This window comes from Schistocerca americana, chromosome 3, assembly GCF_021461395.2.
Source record: "Schistocerca americana isolate TAMUIC-IGC-003095 chromosome 3, iqSchAmer2.1, whole genome shotgun sequence".
NCBI classification, from domain to species: domain Eukaryota; kingdom Metazoa; phylum Arthropoda; class Insecta; order Orthoptera; family Acrididae; genus Schistocerca; species Schistocerca americana.
The window spans coordinates 251,282,541-251,301,782 of NC_060121.1; the positions used below are offsets into that span (position 1 = coordinate 251,282,541).

The 19,242-nt window shown below is 41.6% G+C and overlaps 1 protein-coding gene across 1 annotated transcript in view; it reads left to right on the forward strand.

The window, feature by feature from the left end:
* LOC124606002 overlaps nt 1-19,242 on the forward strand; it is a 141,849-nt gene that overhangs the window by 15,881 nt on the left and 106,726 nt on the right. The window contains exon 3 of the mRNA XM_047137964.1: nt 5,369-6,073. Within this exon, the coding sequence (XP_046993920.1) occupies nt 5,369-6,073 (705 nt within the window). The remainder of the gene's footprint in view (nt 1-5,368; nt 6,074-19,242) is intronic.

Genomic DNA, 19,242 nt, shown 5'->3' on the forward strand with positions numbered 1-19,242 from the left:
GCAAACTGAGCCCATTACACCACACAAACAAAAACCCTGAACATACCACCAGAGAGCACAACAAACTACGACACGACGACATCTACAAACACGCCACACTCACAAACCAAACTCCGCACCGTCATGACGTCACACACGACAACACCCTTACGTCACGGGTCAAAGCCGACGCATGGGATCGGACGCTTCTGTCGACCCATTTATTTTACTTTTTTTTCCCATCACAGTCCATGAATGCGGCAATTGTATCTACAGTTTTTCAGCATCTTTATGATGTATACAGCCTGCATTGCAGCACTTGGAACATTATCAGTTTAATTACAACTACCTGGTGCAGACCCACTTGAATCAGGTTCGGCTTAGCGTAGTGTCTTTATCAAAATTGGGGTCAACAGAAGCGTCCGTCCCACGTGTCGGCTTTGACCCGTGACGTACGGGTGTTGTCGTGTGTGATGATGTCATGACGGTGCGGAGTTTGGCTTGTGAGTGTGGCTTGTTTGTAGATGTCGTCGTGTTGTGGTTTGTTGTGCTCTCTGGTGGCATGTTCAGGGTTTTCATTTGTGTGGTGTAATGGGCTCAGTTTGCTTTTGCTCATTATCCAGAATTGTTAGTGTCGGCTGTGTTTGTAGTGGAATTCGTTTCATTGAGTTAACGATTTTGTGTGAAGGTTAATTTAGTGTAGTTCACTGTAGATCGTGTGGTAATTTTAGTAAAATTAATTGGTTGTTGTTTTTGTTCAAGAATGGATATGACGGATAAAATTAACAGTGAGCAAGTCAAGGGAAGTGTTCGATCCCATTGTGTGGCTGTGTATGTTGATATTGGTATCGGAAGATGTTTTTGTGCTATATAGGCCAAGGGAAGTGTTTGATCATAATTTATGGGATCGGGAGCTGCTGTTGAGCTACATAGGTCAAGGGAAGCGTCCGATTCCAGATGTTATCATGGCTTAGTGGTATTTGGGGAGTTTTGTGATGTCGGCTTTTTCGTCGTTTTGTGTGGTTTTGTATGGGGGTGGGTGTCTAAATTTGTTTATATATAGTTTGCCCCCACCCAAAAACACCCCACTTCCCGCGCTTGTCCCATTAGTGTCATTAGGCTTTTTGTGGAAAGTGTGTGTGTTTGTTTTTCGATGTATTTTCGTCCTCATAATGTGTGTGTACCGACTTTATATGCGCCATATTAGAATCGTGGTTTATGGTCGTTTCCGCCAGATTTGTGGCGTCGTGGGTCAGAGCAGATGGGTGGGATCGGACGCTTCCGTATTTTCCAAAATTGTCCTCACAGATAAGCATAGCTAAAATCTACTTAATAATGAAGGCGTGCAAACTGGGCAATTGCAACCACAATTTTCTAATAGTCTTTAATCCCATTAAAAATGATCATCATAGTTAAAAAGTGTAAATGTCCTGTGGCACTGTTGACTTTGATATCCTACAGGGAGGGTTCATCCACCTGTCAGGAAGGGTGTCCTTGCTCTGTCCACATTGTCCCCTTTCCTTGCTGATATGTGTAATGTCATATGTGTATTTGTAGAGTGCAGGTGATTGTAATGGATGCATGTATAGTGCAGTGTCATGTTTCAATATTATTAAAAGGATAGTTGCTACTCACTATATAGCGGAGGTGCCGAGTCGCAGATGGGCACAACAAAAAGACTGTCAGAAAGTGGGCTTTCGGCCAACCAGTCTCTGGCAACTGAAGCTAGACTCTCAGTTAAATGTCTATGCAGCATACTTGAAACGACCGTGACAACATGTTGGCAGGTCCACATGTTTAGACTAAGAGGTCTGTTAGGAAAGTACCCAATACCCCCCCCCCCCCCCTCCTGCCTTTTTTCTTTTTTTTTTTTAAGACACCTGATCGATTTGAATCTAGCCTGCTTGTTTGAGCTGTTCTTGAACTTTCATGCACTTCCATTGTGACTGAAGATTTGGCCATGAAGAGAGTGTCGGTGAACTCGTGCCTAAGCTGCCAATGACAGAGCAAAAGTTACTTCGTGATGAAGTCTCACAGGACATGCTGAACTCAACAAACAGTAACCCCGACTTCATGAACACCCTGTGATGAGTCATGGGTGTACAGGTACAGCCTCAAAACCAAATGCCAGTTGTCTCAGTGGAAACCTTACTCGTCACCAAGACCAAAGAAGGCCCGCCAAGTGCGCAGCAACGTCAAAGGGATGATGACTTCTTTCTTTGACTCCCATGGTATGGTACAGCATGAGTTTGCACCACAGGGTCATTCACCAGAGAGTGCTGCACGGATGTCCTCCGTTGCCTATGTGATGCTGTGGGGCGCAAGAGACTGGACTTTCGGTCAACAGGAAATTGGTGCCTCCATCACAACAATGCTCCAGCATATTCCTTACACATGATTAAGACTTTTTTGGCAAAAGAAAACTAGAGTCCTGTGCTTCAGCAGGCTCCTGACTCTTGCGATATGGCCCCCAGCAACATCTGCTTGTTCCTAAAACTCAGGAGGCCATTGAAAGGAATGCAATTTCAGACAAGGGAGGACATTATGGCAGCAACGACAGCCGATCTAAACTACATTCTGAAAGAGGCTTTTTTGGCATGCTTCCAACAATGTGACACCTCTGGGAGAAGTGTGTGGATTCAGTGGAATCCCAAGGGAACAACTGCTTTGAGGTTGATTAGGCTTCAGACATTCCAGGTAATCCAGTGTTTTTTTTGTGGCCGAAGGTAAGATACGTTTCTAAGAGACTTTGTATGCTGCAGAAGTTTCACTGGGAAGCCCTTAAACATCCTCCATACGGTCCTGACCTGTATTTGTGTGATTTCCATACTTTTAGAGCCCTGAAAACAGATATTATTGGTTATCAGTTTGCTTTGGATGAAGAGGTGCACACCTGTATACAGTCATGGTTCCATAGACAGCCACTAACATTTTTCCCTGAAGGCACTGTCTTGTCACACAATGAGATAAATGTATTTACAGTTAGGGTGATTACTTTTGAAGTAATTTAAATTTAGTTCATTTTTCCATCTGTCTCATTTTCATTTGCTCCTTATAGTTTCAACTGTGAGGAAAAGGCATGGACATGTACGGAGAAAAATTGCACACTCCCACATATGATTTCTACTATCCATTTTAATATATTCATAACCAACCACTGTTTGTGTTTTATTGTCAGAGAGTCTTTAAAGTTCTTAATATGTAACCACTATGTAAGTAGCTGAGTTGTGCTGTTTGAGCAGAAAAATAACTGATAGTGGCTGAAGTACAGAGGATGTAAACTGCAGTGAAGCTATAGCAAGAAAACCGTTTCAGAAAAAAGAGGAATTTGTTAACATCTAATATAAATTTAAGTGTTGGTGAGTCATTTGTAAAGGTATTTGTTTGGAGCACAGTCTTGTACAGAAGTGAGACACAGACAATAAACAGTTCACACCAGAAGAGGGTAGAAACATTTGAAATTAGGTGCCATAGAAGAATACTGAAGATTAGATGGATAGATTGAGGAACTTATGAGGTGATACTGAATCAAATTGAGGAAAAGTGAAATTCATGGCAAAACTTGGTTAAAAGAAGTAGTTGATTGATAGATACACCTGAAGGTCGAATGGTTGTAAGTGCAGTAGTTATTAGGTGTTGAAAAGACTTGCTCAGGATAAATCAGCGCAGAGAGCTGCATCAAGTCAGTCTTCGGACTGAAGAGAACAACAACATGTGTCCATGGGCTATTGTTCCTAGAAGATTGTTTATGAGGAAATACTGTGTCACTAAGCATTTACTTCACATTCTGCAAGTGTCCTGATAACTATGTCGTTGGGTACCATGAAGCGAACTTCGTCGCCACTGCTACCACCACCACCACCACCACCACCACCACCACCACCAAACAGCTATTTATCATAGGCTACTTGAGCAGTACGTCATCACATCTGGTTGCAAGTTCTGTAGTTTAAGAAATGTTTCGAGACTTATGAACAGCACTGTGAAATACACTGGTTTGTAGGCACATACTATTACATGGAATAAAACATATTTGAGTAGCTTATGGTGGAAAAGAAGTGAACAGTTGGAATTTTGCTTTGCATCATTGTCAGTGCCCTTGCTTGACTAAACAATTTGGGGTAAAACAGTTATAATGAATAATTTCAAAAATTCATTGCAGCTATTTTAGTAACATAGCACACTGTATAGTGTATGTGTTGGTCACTTGAATATAGAATACCCTTGAACATTGACATGATCATATGGCATTATTAACTGGGAGACGCCATCTGGAGTTGTTTGGCTGCCTGGTACAAGTCTTTCTATTTCATCCCAATTCGGTGACTTGCATGTTTTGTGGTGGCGGCGGCGGTGGTGGTGGTGGTGGTGGTGGTGGTGGTGGTGGTGGTGGTATGAAATGTTTAGGACAACGCAGACATCCAGTCCCCGAATGAAGAAAATTTCTGATTTGGCCAGGAGTTGAACCCAGGACACAGTGGCCTAGAGGCAGTGACACTAACTAATAGACCACTAGTTGCAGACATTAATTCACTAGTAAGAAAACTTTCTCTAATTGTTGCAGTAATTTGATAATGATTAACAAATCTCAATACAAATGCCTTTACAAGAACTGATTTTAGTTATCTGTAGAAATAGATTTTGCAGTTAAGGATTTTTTTTCTTTATTTTAATATAAGTTTGATGGTAATTTGTAGAATACTTTGTCAGTGTTGTCTGAGAATTTGACTAGCAACTGGTCACATTTAGTCACATCCTTGACATTGCTAAGAATATTGCTCTTTGTATAACAGCTGTTAATAATGGAAATGGTGTTTGCTTTTTAGTTTGCAATATGGTTTGAGAAACAGATAAGTAAATGTCAGAGCATGCTTATAATGTGAGATTCAGCCCAAGCAAAGAAAAAAAAAAATAAAGTTGAGATGATGCCGGCCAGGGTGGCCGAGCAGTTATAGGCGCTACAGTCTGGAACCATGCGACTGCTATGGTCGCAGGTTCGAATCCTGCTTCGGGCATGGATGTGTGTGATATCCTTAGGTTAGTTAGGTTTAAGTATTTCTAAGTTCTAGGGGACTGATAACCTCAGATGTTAAGTCCCATAGTGTTCAGAGCCATTTGAACCTTTTTTTTTTAAAAAAAAAAAAAGTTGAGATGTATGTGCAGTTTTACTAACTTGAGAGATTATATCAGAAGAGACAAAATGTGACTGAAAACAAAACTTCAAATGCTGCTGTGTGGGGGGAAACCATTTTATGGGATGCAGTTTTTTTTATCTGTGTTGTACATTTTGTGACTATTCACATTCATTAGTTCTTATTGAAATTAATTTTCTTATGAATTCTTGCATGTGAAACATGTTACACACATATGGTTTCTTTTTATATTCCAGCACCAGCTCTGTTACACAAGACATCAGTGATGGAGAATGGCAACCTACTAGCTCAGGAGCACTACGCAGAAGCCCTCGAACCCAGAATGCTCCAATCAAATTGCATGTACGCAGAAGTGCAAGGAATAACCTTGAAAATGTTGATAGTGGACAAAAGGTTCCTTCAGATAGAAAATATAAGAAAGACAAAAGTGATAGCATAGATGAAAGTTTTGATAAATCTGCCTCAGACTTTGAAGGTTCAAGTGTTTCAGTAAGTGATGAAGTTAAAGCAAGTACTTCAGACAATATTCATGTGGTCACAGAAAATGTAGAGCCAGAAGGAAAAAGTGTTCACAGTTCAGGAACTTCTGCTGAAGATCTACCTGTGGAATCAAGTAGAAATAATTCTAAAGTGTGGTTTAATGAAAGTTTTTGTGATGTTCAATTAGGAATTGAAAAAAATAAGTCTTCCACCGTAACACTTTCGCCATTAGTCGTTTTGGAAAATGTAATGCAGCCTCTGGATGCCGGTGATAGTGAATCTAACAGTGTTTTGATTGAAGTTGGAGAACGCGTTAAACTGAAAAGGAGGAAAAAGAGACGCAATCACATTATAGATGAAGCAGGAGAAACAGATGAATTGCAGAATGGGAAAAATGAGCATATACATACCAGCAAGCACAGGAAGAGGAAACATAAACATGGAGAGCACAGTACAAAAAAGTATGTATCATATTTTCAAAGTAATAATATAGTATACAACTACAGCATACAGATTTGACCTTCTTTAGATTGTTGGCAAAATACATGATAGGAGCAGTTTATACTAGGAATAGAGGAAGTAAAATTCATTTTGTTGCTAGGATTAATTTGCCATAGGGTCTGAAATGTATAACTGCACCTGCATTGCTGGTTCTATGTTGTGAAGCAACAAATGGTGTGGCCTAATCGGTGGAAAATCCAAGATGGATAACAAAAATGGAATAGGATAGAATGCTACTCAGCACATAGAGGAGGCACTGTTCAGCAGACAGGCATATTTAAAAGTAGACTAAGCTTTGTTTAATAACTTAGTCTACAGAAGTGTCCGATTCCACTTCTCTGCTTTGACCCAAGACGTCACCAATATGGCGGAAATGACCATTTTTAACATTTCCAATATGGCACCTATGACGTCATTACATAAGCGACAACAAACACGAAAATATATATAAAACCAACACACACATCTCTCTCCAAAAATATAATCAAACTAACGTGACCAGTGTGGGAAATTTGGATTTTTTTTTTAGGTGGGGACAAACTAAATATAAACACATAAAGAGACACACCACGATCCCAAACCACACAAGACGACGACATAAAAACACCACAAAATTCCCAAGTTCCACTACACTTATAGTATCAACAGGAATCGGTCACTTCCCTTCACCTACATGGCTCAACTGCAGTTGTCGATACCACAAAATAAAAACTAACTACTCCAAAAATTATAATCACACCGCAACTATCGATACCACAAAACCAACACCTAAAACAACATAAATTGGAATGGGACACTTCCCTTGACCTGAAAAATTTGTAGCAGTGTTACTTATATTGTTGGAACTGGCAGAAGATATTTCTTTGGGACATAATTTAAAAAAGTAAATAAATCATTGATACACTGATGGAGACCTTTGCATGTTTGGATTAACATAATACAAATGGAGTGCAGTAGATGGCTTGAAGACTGTTACATTCAACATCTTTTTATATTCTAAGCATGTTATTCACATTGAAGTTGCCAAATTTCTGGTGGATTTATGACACACACACACACACACACACACACACACACACACACACACACACACACACACACACACAAATGAGGCAACAAAACCAATGTCAACACTCCTTACAGCACACAGAAGTCATTATGGAAAAGTCAGATTCCACCCATCTGCTTTAACCCATGACATCTTCAACATGGTGGACATCCTCAATCTTAACATCACTATATATACACATGACCATATATAAAAACAACAAGGGGAGAAGGGGGTTTATGGCGGGGCCAATCTTAATATAGCCCACAACAATATGAAAGACAATAACACCCAAAACTACACATTATCCACAGAATCAAACATGAAAAATTCTCAAAGTATGACATAACATCACAAACACAATAAACCACAGCAGTCGCAGATTTCACTTCATGGTTTAGCTCAAAGGAAGCCCTCAAAACCAAAAACAAAACAAAAAAAACTAGAAAATGATGTTTTGCAAATTTCACTCGTCCTATATAGCTGAAAAGAAGCCCTCAGTGCCAAAAAACCAACACAAGCTGCTCCAAAATATGGTATTGCTAACTTCAGTAGACCTATAAAGTTAAAATGAAGCCCTCAACACTTAGAACCCAAACATGTCAAAAACCCCAGTACCCCAATTTTCATGTAACCTATGTAGCTCAAACACAATCAGTGATTCCGAGACCTCTGACACAAATCGAAAATCCAAAAACCACAGTTTCACTAGACCAATGAATATACAAACATAAACTATAAATGCATAACAAACAAAATATAAAAAAATGCACTAACATCAAAACAAAAAGAAAATTATTTAGCAATCAAAGCCACCAACAAGTAAACCTAGATTAGCCACCTCCCTACAAAAACAATATCAACCAAACACACTTCTTGCATTCACTCCAGTCGCATCAGTGTCATGTGCATAAAAGATTCAAGAGGACTGATAACAAAAAACGTCCAATTTCATCTGTCTCCTTTGACCCGTGACGTAAGAGTGTTGAGGTGTGTGACATCACTAAGGTGCAGAGTTTTTGAGTCGGGTGGGTTTGTAGATCTTGTGTTGTTGTATTTGATGGTGCCCTCTGGTGGTGGATGTAGACGTGCTGAGTTTACCATGTGGTATTGGGTTCATTTGAGTTTAGATTGTCATCGTGCTAACATGGTTTTGAGTTTAGGTAGTTGATGTGGTAATGTAGGTTATGGAAGTGCTTCCAGTGAGTTATTAAGGATTTTTTTGTTTAGGTGTTTGGCATATTTGTTAGGTCTGGTTAGTCTGGTGTTTGCTGTGCGGAAAGAAGTCTAATTTTTTTGTTAGGTATGGGTATGACAGTGCAGTTCATGAGATGGATGATAATAAACACATGATGATGGTATGATGTCTGTCAAACAATTTCTGCAGATATTAAGTCTTATTGCTGAATGTGTTAGCTGTCACGTTTGTGGCAACAACATGAGGTTGGCAAGAGCTCCGGCAGCTCAGGCCCAGGATACGTGTATGTGGCATTGTCAGTGCGAGTGTACGTGTGTGTGGGGGGAGGGGAGGGGCAGGGGGGGCATGTGGTGGCCAGCCAAGGTGGTATTGCCAGAGGCTTTTGTAGGTAAGTAATTTTTGTTTTGGTTTTATTTTATAGTAATTGTGATATTTTGTGTGTTCTATATTTATAGTTGGTCGGTTGTGTTTTAATTGGTATAGTGAATATGGGGCATTTGGGTTTTTGAGTTGTTGGGATTTCAGTTCCACTTTTCGGAGTTGTAGGTGTTGGTTTTTTGGTATCGATAGCTGTGGTTGAACTATATAGGGCTAGGGAAATCTCAAATACCACTTTTTGGGGTTGTAGGTGTTGATTTTTGGCATTGGTAGGGGCGATTGACCTATATAGGTCAAGAGAAGTGTCCAATTTATATGGTTTTGTTGGTGTAGCGGAATGCTATAAATTTATTTATTTATATATTTTGGGATTGTGCGGTGTTCTTTTATTGTTGTACATTCAGCCTTAAACCCCCAATTTTCCGTGGTTGCTCCGTTAGTTTCATTTTATTTTTGGAGTGAGATGTTATTGTGTCAATTTAATTTTTGTTTGCGTTTATTGGAGTGTATATGTAGTGACATTATTGTTGTCATTTTGTATACGCTGGAAGTAGCTGTTTCCGCCATATTGATGACGTCATGACTCAAAGCAGACGGGTGGATTCAGCCGCTTCTGTAATGCCAAATTTCCCTCACGGCCCACCTAGAGCTCTTGAACCAGGTTCCACGTCAAATCTCTCTCCAAAATATTATCATGGTGACATGTCCCTATGTGTAAGTCCCTGATACTACGGGGCAGGAATGTGGTAAACTTCATCCTTTCACCACAAATGTGACATACATGTAAAACACCACTACCACCACCAAGTTATTACATTTTGTTCCATGGAACACACACGCTACAAACATACTTAATACAAAAGCCCAAATGCATAAACCGTGGAGCCATTAAATCAAAATAACTCACTAGCAACAAAGCACATTCTTCTGAGAACAAGTTCACACAATGATTACTCACAATCAAATTACCGAATACCAGGTATAACACAAACTCCAAATCTCAACATCCACCACACGAGTGCGCCACCAAATACCACAACACAATGACTACAAATATGAAGCATCGCAGAAACACTGTGCCACAGTGATGTCACACACAACACGACCATTACATTACAAATCAAAGCAGACGGGTGGAATCACACTTCCAATGACACCACACAAATAATCACAACATTGCCTGGTGAAGTATTTAAGCAGTTTACAATATTGGGGGACATAGTGAGGACTTCTTTGATCAGTACTGCTGGCCCTACTGATCCCTCAGTCAATGGAATCTTGATTGACACAATTTGGGACAAAGTTCTAAATCATTCTCTAAATGCTATGGGATGAGACAGCATTGTCTCTATATTTGGCAGTAGACTGTATTAGCGAAAATGAAATAGGATACACTGCTACTTCCCATACACAGGAGGCACTGAATAACACATTTAAAGGACACAAGGTCAACGGAGGCGTCCGATCCCACCCGTCAGCTTTGACCCGTGACATAAGGGCATTTAGTTTATGAGTGTGTTGTGTTCGTAGGTGTCTTCTTGTTGCAGTTGGTGGTGTCCTCTGGTGGTGTATTGGGTTCATTTGGGTGTCGGTACTTGAAGTGTGCATTTATCGGTCTTGACTGTTATAGAAGAACGGAATTAGTTTCAGTGAGTTAAGAATTAAGTTTCCGTTGTGTTTATGTTATTGCGGTGTCGTTTGATGTTATTGATTTGCTGTTTGTTGCATGGTTGTTGTTGTTGTTGTTGTTGTTGTTGTTGTTGTTGTCTTCAGTCCTGAGACTGGTTTCATGCAGCTCTCCATGCTACTCTATCCTGTGCAAGCTTCTTCATCTCCCAGTACTTGCTACAACCTACATCCTTCTGAATCTGCTTAGTGTATTCATCTCTTGGTCTCCCTCTACAATTTTTATGCTCCACGTTGCCCTCCAATGCTAAATTTGTGATCCCTTGATGCCTCAGAACATATCCTAGCAATCGGTCCCTTCTTCTTGTCAAGTTGTGCCACAAACTCCTCTTCTCCCCAATTCTATTCAAAACCTCCTCATTAGTTATGTGATCTACCCATCTAATCTTCAGCATTCTTCTGTATCACCACATTTTGAAAGCTTCTATTCTCTTCTTGTCCAAACTATTAATCGTCCATGTTTCACTTCCATACATGGCTACACTCCATACAAATACTTTCAGAAACGACATTCTGACACTTAAATCTATACTCGATGTTAACAAATTTCTGTTCTTCAGAAAGGCTTTCCTTGCCATTGCCAGTCTACGTTTTATATCCTCTCTACTTCAACCATCATCAGTTATTTTGCTCCCCAAATAGCAAAACTCCTTTACTTCTTTAAGTGTCTCGTTTCCTAATCTAATTCCCTCAGCATCACCCAACTTAATTCGACTACATTCCATTATCCTCGCTTTGCTTTTGTTGATGTTCATCTTATATCCTCCTTTCAAGACACTGTCCATTCCGTTCAACTGCTCTTCCAAGTCCTTTGCTGTCTCTGACAGAATCACAATGTCATCGGTGAACCTCAAAGTTTTTATTTCTTCTCCATGGACTTTAATTCCTACTCCGAATTTTTCTTTTGTTTCCTTTATTGCTTGCTCAATATACAGATTGAATAACATCGGGGACAAGCTACAACCCTGTCTCACTCCCTTCCCAACCGCTGCTTCCCTTTCATGCCCCTCGACTCTTATAACTGCCATCTGGTTTCTGTACAAATTGTAAAAAGCCTTTCGTTCCCTGTATTTTACCCCTGCCACCTTTAGAACTTGAAAGAGAGTATTCCAGTCAACATTGTCAAAAGCTTTCTCTAAGTCTACAAATGCTAGAAATGTAGGTTTGCCTTTCCTTAACCTATTTTCTAAGATAAGTCGTGGGGTCAGTATTGCCTCACGTGTTCCAACATTTCTGCGGAATCCAAACTGATCTTCGCCGAGGTCGGCTTCTACCAGTTTTTCCATTCGTCTGTAAAGAATTCGCGTTAGTATTTTGCAGCTGTGACTTATTAAACTGATAGTTTAGTATCGTCGCATGGTAAGTCGTTTAATTCAATTTGTGGCTTCAATTTGTGCCCACAACTCTTGGACCTACTAATGGCGTTAGTTGAAATAGCAGCCAAATTCATGAACAGGACAACAAATACTAAACTATGTCATTTTGCACAATTTGCGATAAAAATAGTTAACAAATTACGAAACTTACCACACAGTACTGCAATACCATATTGGCCCAAAAATAATCTACACTATTTATCCAGATTTCATCCTCTAAAACTTAGCATGTGCTTATGTCCACCCCCTTGTCTATAAAGACATCTTTGCTATAAAAAAAAAAAAAAAAAAAAAAACCCCTCATTTGCAACAATACAACTAGCATCTGTAATTGAAACTGACAGAAATACATTTTATTATACAACAGTGCAAACTTTTTCCGATATTTTATTGACTTTAACATTGTGTATATCTACCTGTATTATTTTGTTAGCTTGTAATTCAGTTTCAGTTGTATAGTGGTAAGAAAGTGTGATTTAAGCCGACATTAATGACCATTTAGAGCATAAAGCATCATCAAGCCAGGGAAGTGGGTGCAGTTACAATGCAAGCTTGGCAGTTGAGCACTATGCCAAAACTGCAACCAATAGAGGGGCCAGAAGAAAGTACAGATTGGATGAATTTAATGTGTGATGTTGGGTTTCTTCAGAAGAAAAATGGAAGACGGCAGTTTCAATGAGAAAATCATTCAGGGGACTGAAATACAGCAAAATAATGTGAAGCTAAGGTTCTTGCCTATGTGCAAGATAAGAGTATAGATGGTATGCTTATCTCACGAGAAATAATCAAACTGAAAGCCTTGGAAATCACAAGAATATTAAATAAGCCACAAGGAGAATTCAGTGCACATATTGGTTGGTTTTATTGGTTTATGTGGAAAAATGGCCTCTCTCTCCTATGAAGCAAGTCACTAGTACAGAGAATGCCCGTAGATTTTGAGGAGAAACTGGATAACTTCCAGTGTGGTACATCATCCAGTTGTGAATGTCTTGCTCATACCCTATTCATCTGTTTAGCATGTTGACAAAATGCCAGAATTTTTTTGATATGCCAAGCAATAAGACAGTAGGCATGAAAGGGGCAAAGAATTCCATTAAGAAGAACTGGGACTTAAAGTATAGGATAACTATCACTTAGCTTTTACAATCAATGGGGGAAAAGAACCTCATACCCCATTCTGAAGAAGCAAATTTTCCTATGGGCTTAGTGATTCGCTGCCAAGAAAAGGGCTAGACGACAATGTAACTGATTGTTGCCTGGCTGTCTACTGTTTGGGTTCACAGATTGTGGCACTGCTTGCTAAAGGGAGCCTTGCTATTTTTGGATGCTTTTAAGGGACATCTAATAGCTGAAGTAACAGATAAACTCGCTGCACAATAGGCAAACCTTGTTGCAATACCTGGGAGAATTACTTCAGAACTACAGTTTCTAAATATAGTCATAAACAAGCCGTTCAAAGGCTGTCTCCAAAAAAAGTATCTGGACTGGCTCATGGAAGAAGACCATGCCCTTACTGGGTCTGGTAAAATGGAGAGCCATCAGTCACCCTTCGGTGTGAGTTGGCTCCTCCTTCATCGCCCTCTATTTCATCGAAGTCTATAATCGAGGGGTTCAAAAAATGCTGCACATGAAATGTCCTGAGTGGCAGCATTAATGACATACTGTGGGAAGAGAATGAGGAAAATGATGAGAGTGAGATCAGTGAAGTGAATACCGATGCTGGTGTGAGAATGAATAAGACAAAATCTGACTCTGGTATGTTAGGTGCCAATGTGTTGTATCATATGTTAGAATAAATGTTTACAGTGCATGCCTACATCTAACATGTAAGTACAAGTAAATTTCTGATAATTTTCTCCTCTTTATCTATGCGCAGCTTATTTTAGCTTCAAAGTATGAGTGCCATCTTCACTCTGTCGTTGGTGCACGAGTCACAGTGCCAGTGGTAGGAAGCACTCAAATGTATCCTGAGCCTGCTCGTCCTGTCTCTTGTTCGTGGGACTACGCAGACAGGCAACACTGCGTTAGGATGGAAACAATGCAGTGTTGTCTGGTGCCTGTTTTGGTGGCAATGTCCATTACAGAATATGAGGATTTTCAACGACAAAATTAATTGAAGGAGGCCCCAATTAAACATGTCAGTTACCAGTGTTTAAATTTCTTATCACTCATATGAAACTAAATCTCCCCTCCCCCCGCCCCCCCCCCCCCCCCAAAAAAAAATCACCAACACCCAACACTAAATTTCATTCTAGTAGCATGAAAGTTATTCCCTGGTGTATTAATAATGTCCTTTCATCCTGTCACTTTTCCTTGCAAGTGTTTTTCATATGTTCCTTTCTTCATCTTTTCACTACTCATTAGACTATTCATTCCATTCAACAGATCCCCCAAGAGGCTCACAATTTTTTTGGGTTCATGTGTGGAGCGCATGGGGCCGCGAGCCATTTCTTCTCTCTCAGGATGCATTTCCTTCTCCATATTCACTCCTTGTCATCCTAGCACCTGCCTCTCCCCCCCCCCCCCCCCCCCCTTTCACTGTCGGTGTTTCTCATTGTGACAACCCAACTATTTCCTTGGTTCCGCTATTCCATTTCCATTTTGTATCTTGTATTTCCACTCCACCCTCCTCCCCCCAGGTACCCCTTGGGGTTGACCCCCCCCCCCCCCCCGCTTCCCGCTTTTCTAAATTCTCTTTCCATAGCATGAGCCATTTGGGAAAGAACTCCCTCCCTAGCATCTCTGACGTGGATTCCTCTGTGTACCTTCCTTACCCGCTGTTGCCCCTCCCCCAGGACACCAGTATGTGTAGACAGTCCATGTCATGGGCTGTTATGCATCCATCTGGCTAAGCCCATGACAATGCAGAGATTACACTTGTGGCACCTGAGCTGTCACTGCCTTGTGTGTGTCTAGGAATGGTTGCTCGCCTTTTTGGGGCATCTGAACTCCTGGCAATGACTGCTGTGCTAGGCAGCCCTTTTCCTGGCTGGGTGGTGCCCAGAGGATGAGCATGTGATGGGAGTTCTGGCACACGAAGCTTGCTAAGCAGCATACTTCTTGCCACTCTTCTGCGGCTGTGTTGTTTTCAGGCAGGAAAGGTTCTTTCTCTGTTCCTAATTTTGCTTCCTCGACCATACCCTCCCTGGCCACCTCCTGGGAGGAGGACCAGGCTTGCTGGCGTAAGCAAAACTCTTTCCCCATTACTGTGTTTGTTCCAGGATGGACTGAGAGACTTCCATTGCTAGCAAACCACTCTGTTTTGTCGAATGTATTGAAGATGATTCACTTAGTAAGATGAGGTCTGGTTCCTTATTGATTAAAACATCTCTGGCAAGTCAGTTGGCTTTCCTTTGTGCGTTTGAGCACTTAGGAAACATCCCAGGGAGCAATACCCCTCATCAGTCCTTAAATATGACCCAGGGCATTATTTTGTGCAGGGACCTCCTCCTTCAATCTGACAAGGAACTCTGGACTAATCTGGAACAGTGCAGCTTTCTCTTGCCCGGTGGGTCCAAGAGAGTTCCTAAGGACACTCTCATTGATATCAATGTTTTCATCCTGGATTTTGAGGGGGGATATCCTTCTGGAAAAATACAAAGTTAAGGTTTACCATTGTGACATAGGCCCTATATTCCACCTCCCGTGCACTGTTTCCATTGTCTCCATTTTCGTCATGTCTTCATGATGTGAGGTGAGTCCTATTTGTGCCAGCTATGGTCGCCCTCTCCATGTGGGGAGTCCTTGAATCACATTGCCATAGTGTATTAAACTATTGCTGCCCACATTCTCCTTGCTTGCTGGATTCTCTGATCTATAAAAAGGAATGGAAGATTGTGGAATTCAAAACTCTCGACCATCTGTGCCTCTCTGAGACACAACAGAAATTTTACCATCTCCACCTGGTATCCTTGACATCTACTTTTGCTTGTGTTACATTCTTTCCTCCTCCTCCATCTTCTTTACCTCTCTCCCATCCCCTTTACCTTTCCTCCTCTTTGTCAGTTCCTGTTCCTCCTCTCACAGAACTTTTCCTTCTCCTCAGTCAGAGAACAAACCCTCTTATCTGGCCCCCGCTGGGATGGGGGTCCAACTAGGAATCCCTCTCACCAATGTCTCCGGGACAAGAAGCCTGTTACCTCAAGTCAGATGTGGGACCCTGCTCTGTGGGCCTCAAGGCTGCTCTTCTCTTTCAGATCCTGATACTGCTGTATTTTGCTGTCTTCCCGACCACACCTCCTCTTGCCCTCAGGAGCAGGAGGAGATGCATAAGTCACGGGATGAGGCCCCCCCCCCCCCAACCCCAACCCCAACCCCAACATTCCAGTGGGTATCACCCCCTCCATCTGAATTAGGTTTGAGCTTTGATTCATGGATGTCACTCCATCCTTACCAGTGACAGACACTGCCTCGACACAATGATAGATCCTGGCTGGTTCAACGTCCAACTGGATCCTTGTGCCACTATCCCCCAATGGAAATGTAATGGTTACTATTGTCGCCTTCTGGTATTGCAGTCTTTTCTTTCTCTCTACTCTGTAGAATGTTATATATTGCAGGAATCTCATTTTTGGATACTCATTTGCCAACTCTTCATGGTTTCCAAGCCTTATTCCGGAACCAGGTTGGCCCTTTGTGAGCCTCTGGTGGTGTCTGTACATTGGTCCCCCAGACATTGTTAGTTCCTGGGTTCCTCCACATACTGTGCTAAAAAGTAGTGCCCATTCGGATCCAGCATCCTACACTTACTGCTTTTGTTGCGCTCCTTTAGTAGCTCCCTTCCTTCTCCTTGGGATTTTAATGCCCGTAACCCTCTGTGGGGTGGCACTGTGATCACTGACTGGGACAGTATTGTTGAAGACTTGTTGGCAGGGCTTGATCTCTGCCTCTTCAACAGTGGAGTCCCCACACACTTTAGCCTGGCATACAGCATTTTCTCAGCCATTGATCTTTCCATCCGTAGCCCTGAATTCCTCCCCACTGTTAAATGGGGAGTACACAATGATTTGTGCAGTAGTGATCATTCTCCAGTCATCTTATCTTTTCTTCAGCATAACTGACCTGTACCCCTACCAGGTGACCCTTTACTAATCTGGTCTGGGATGCCTTTTCCATGGCTGCCATTCCAATTGCTCCCACCACATGATGGCATTGTTCAGTCCTTATGGAGTTTGGTGGACACCACCCTTTCAGCATTTGCTTCAGTGATTTCTTCTTCCTCAAGTTCTCTCCAACGGAAGACTTTCCGTTGGATAAATCCGAGGCCCTCTGATGCCAATTCTTATCGATTCTCAGCATGTTTTGGTGGTCAGTAGTAGTTTATACTGATGGCTTGATGGTTGCAAGTTTCGCTGATTTAATTTATGTTCACGCAGGATGTAATGAGCCCCGCTTCTCGCCGGATGGCTGCAGTGATTTCACTGTTGAGGTCGTAGACACCTCATGATCTTGAGCACATCAGTTCCTGCACTGGGGAGTCCTTTCTTATCTGTAGCAACTCTTTGAGCAGTTTGGAAGCTCTTGACCAGTGTTACCTTCACCAGCCTTCGTTTTTGCCGACTTACAATGTGGACACACAGTGATATTTGTCTGGAGCCCTGGTCATGTTGGGATCCTGGGGAATGAACTCGTTGACAGACCAGCCAAATTGGCTACCGACAGGCCACCTCTTGACACTGGTATTCTGGAATTGGACCTTTGATCATTCTTGTGCTGTCAAGATGTAAGGATTTGGAATGTGAAATGTCATACTCTTGACTTTGCCAAACAAACTACATGTGATAAAGGAGACCACAAATTTGTGAAGGTCCTCCATGGGTGCCTCTTGCAAGGACTCAATTGTCCTTCGCTGGCTGACACTTGGCTGACTCACGGTCACCTCCTCCGTCATGAGGATCCGCCTGACTAATTGTGGTGCCTCTTTGACAATGGTCCACTGTTTGCTTGACTGTCCCGAACTATGTGGCAGACTCTGTCTGCCGTACTCACTACTCCCGTTGTTAGCGGACGATGCCTCAGCGGCTGACTGATTTTACGATTTATTCGAAAGTGGGGGTTTTTACCACTCTCTCCCTCTAAGGGAGAGTGCCTCAGCCTTGTTGGTACATCATGGGCTTGCAGGACACTCTGTTACCTCCTTTGCCCCAAACAGGCAATTGGGCTTGATGGTCCACCTTAGCCTTTGCCCTACCCACCCTTTCGCTCGTCTTCCCCCTTCTCGTGGTGCTGGTCTTGTCTTTGTGTTGTTGGGTGGGGTGCCTCTGGTAAGTGGTGGGGACATGTCTCAGCATTGCTCTTTCTGCCTTTGGTGGCCTGTGTCTGCTCACTGGAAAGAGCATTTCAACTGCCTTCGATCCTTTCACCCCCTTTCCCCTTCCTTGTTCCTTTTTCTAGGCATTGTTGACCTTTGGTAGAACTTAGGGTTTTCTTTCATTAGGTTTCGCGCACAAGCCCCTTTCTTTGTGAGTGGTTTCATTGACTTGCCTGTTTCAAGTAGGAGGGACTGATATCATAGTTTGGTCCCTTTAATCATTAAACCAACCAACCATTCAAAAGATCCTTTAATTCTTCTTCGCCTTCACTAAGGATAGTGTCATCAGCAGATCTTATCATTGATATCCTTTCACCATGTATTTTAATACCACACTTGAATCTTTTTTATTTTTTATTGATAGCTTCTTCAGTGTATAGCATGAACAGCAGGACCAAAAGACTGCATCCCTGTCTTACCTCCTTTTTAGTCCGAGCACTTCATTCTTCGTCTTTCAGTCTTGTTGTTTCCTCTTGGTTTTTGTACATATTGTATATTACTTGTATTTCCCTGTAGCTTATTCCAACTTTTCACAGAATTTCAAACATCTTGCACCATTTTACTTTGTGAAACACTTTTTGCAGGTCTTGCTTCCATTATCAAATACAACATAAGGCCTGTCTCTGGTTCCTTTACCTTTTCTAAAGTCATAGTGATCACCTAACAGTTCCTCAGTGTGCTTTTCCATTCGTCTGTGTAATATTCTTGTCAGCACATTGGATGCATGAGCTGCTGAGCTGATTGTGGGATGGTTCTCGCTTATCTGCTGTATCTAGCTTTGGAATTGAGTGGATGATATTTTGCTGAAAGTCTGATGGTATGTCACCTATCTCACTGATCCTATACACCAGCTTGAAGAGTTGTTTGGTAGTCAGTTCCACCAATGATTTTAGAAATTCCAACAAAATGTTATCTAATCCTCCAACTTTATTTAATATCAGGTATTACAGAGCACTGTTAAACTCTGTGTCTAATAGTGGATCTTTTATGTCTTCTTTATCGAATCTAATTTCTTCCTCTATCACTCAGTCAGACAATTCCTCCTCCTCACAAAGGTCTTCTTTATATTCTTTCCACCTATCCAATCTCTCCTCTGTATTTAACAGTGGTATTCACATTGCACTCTTTATGTC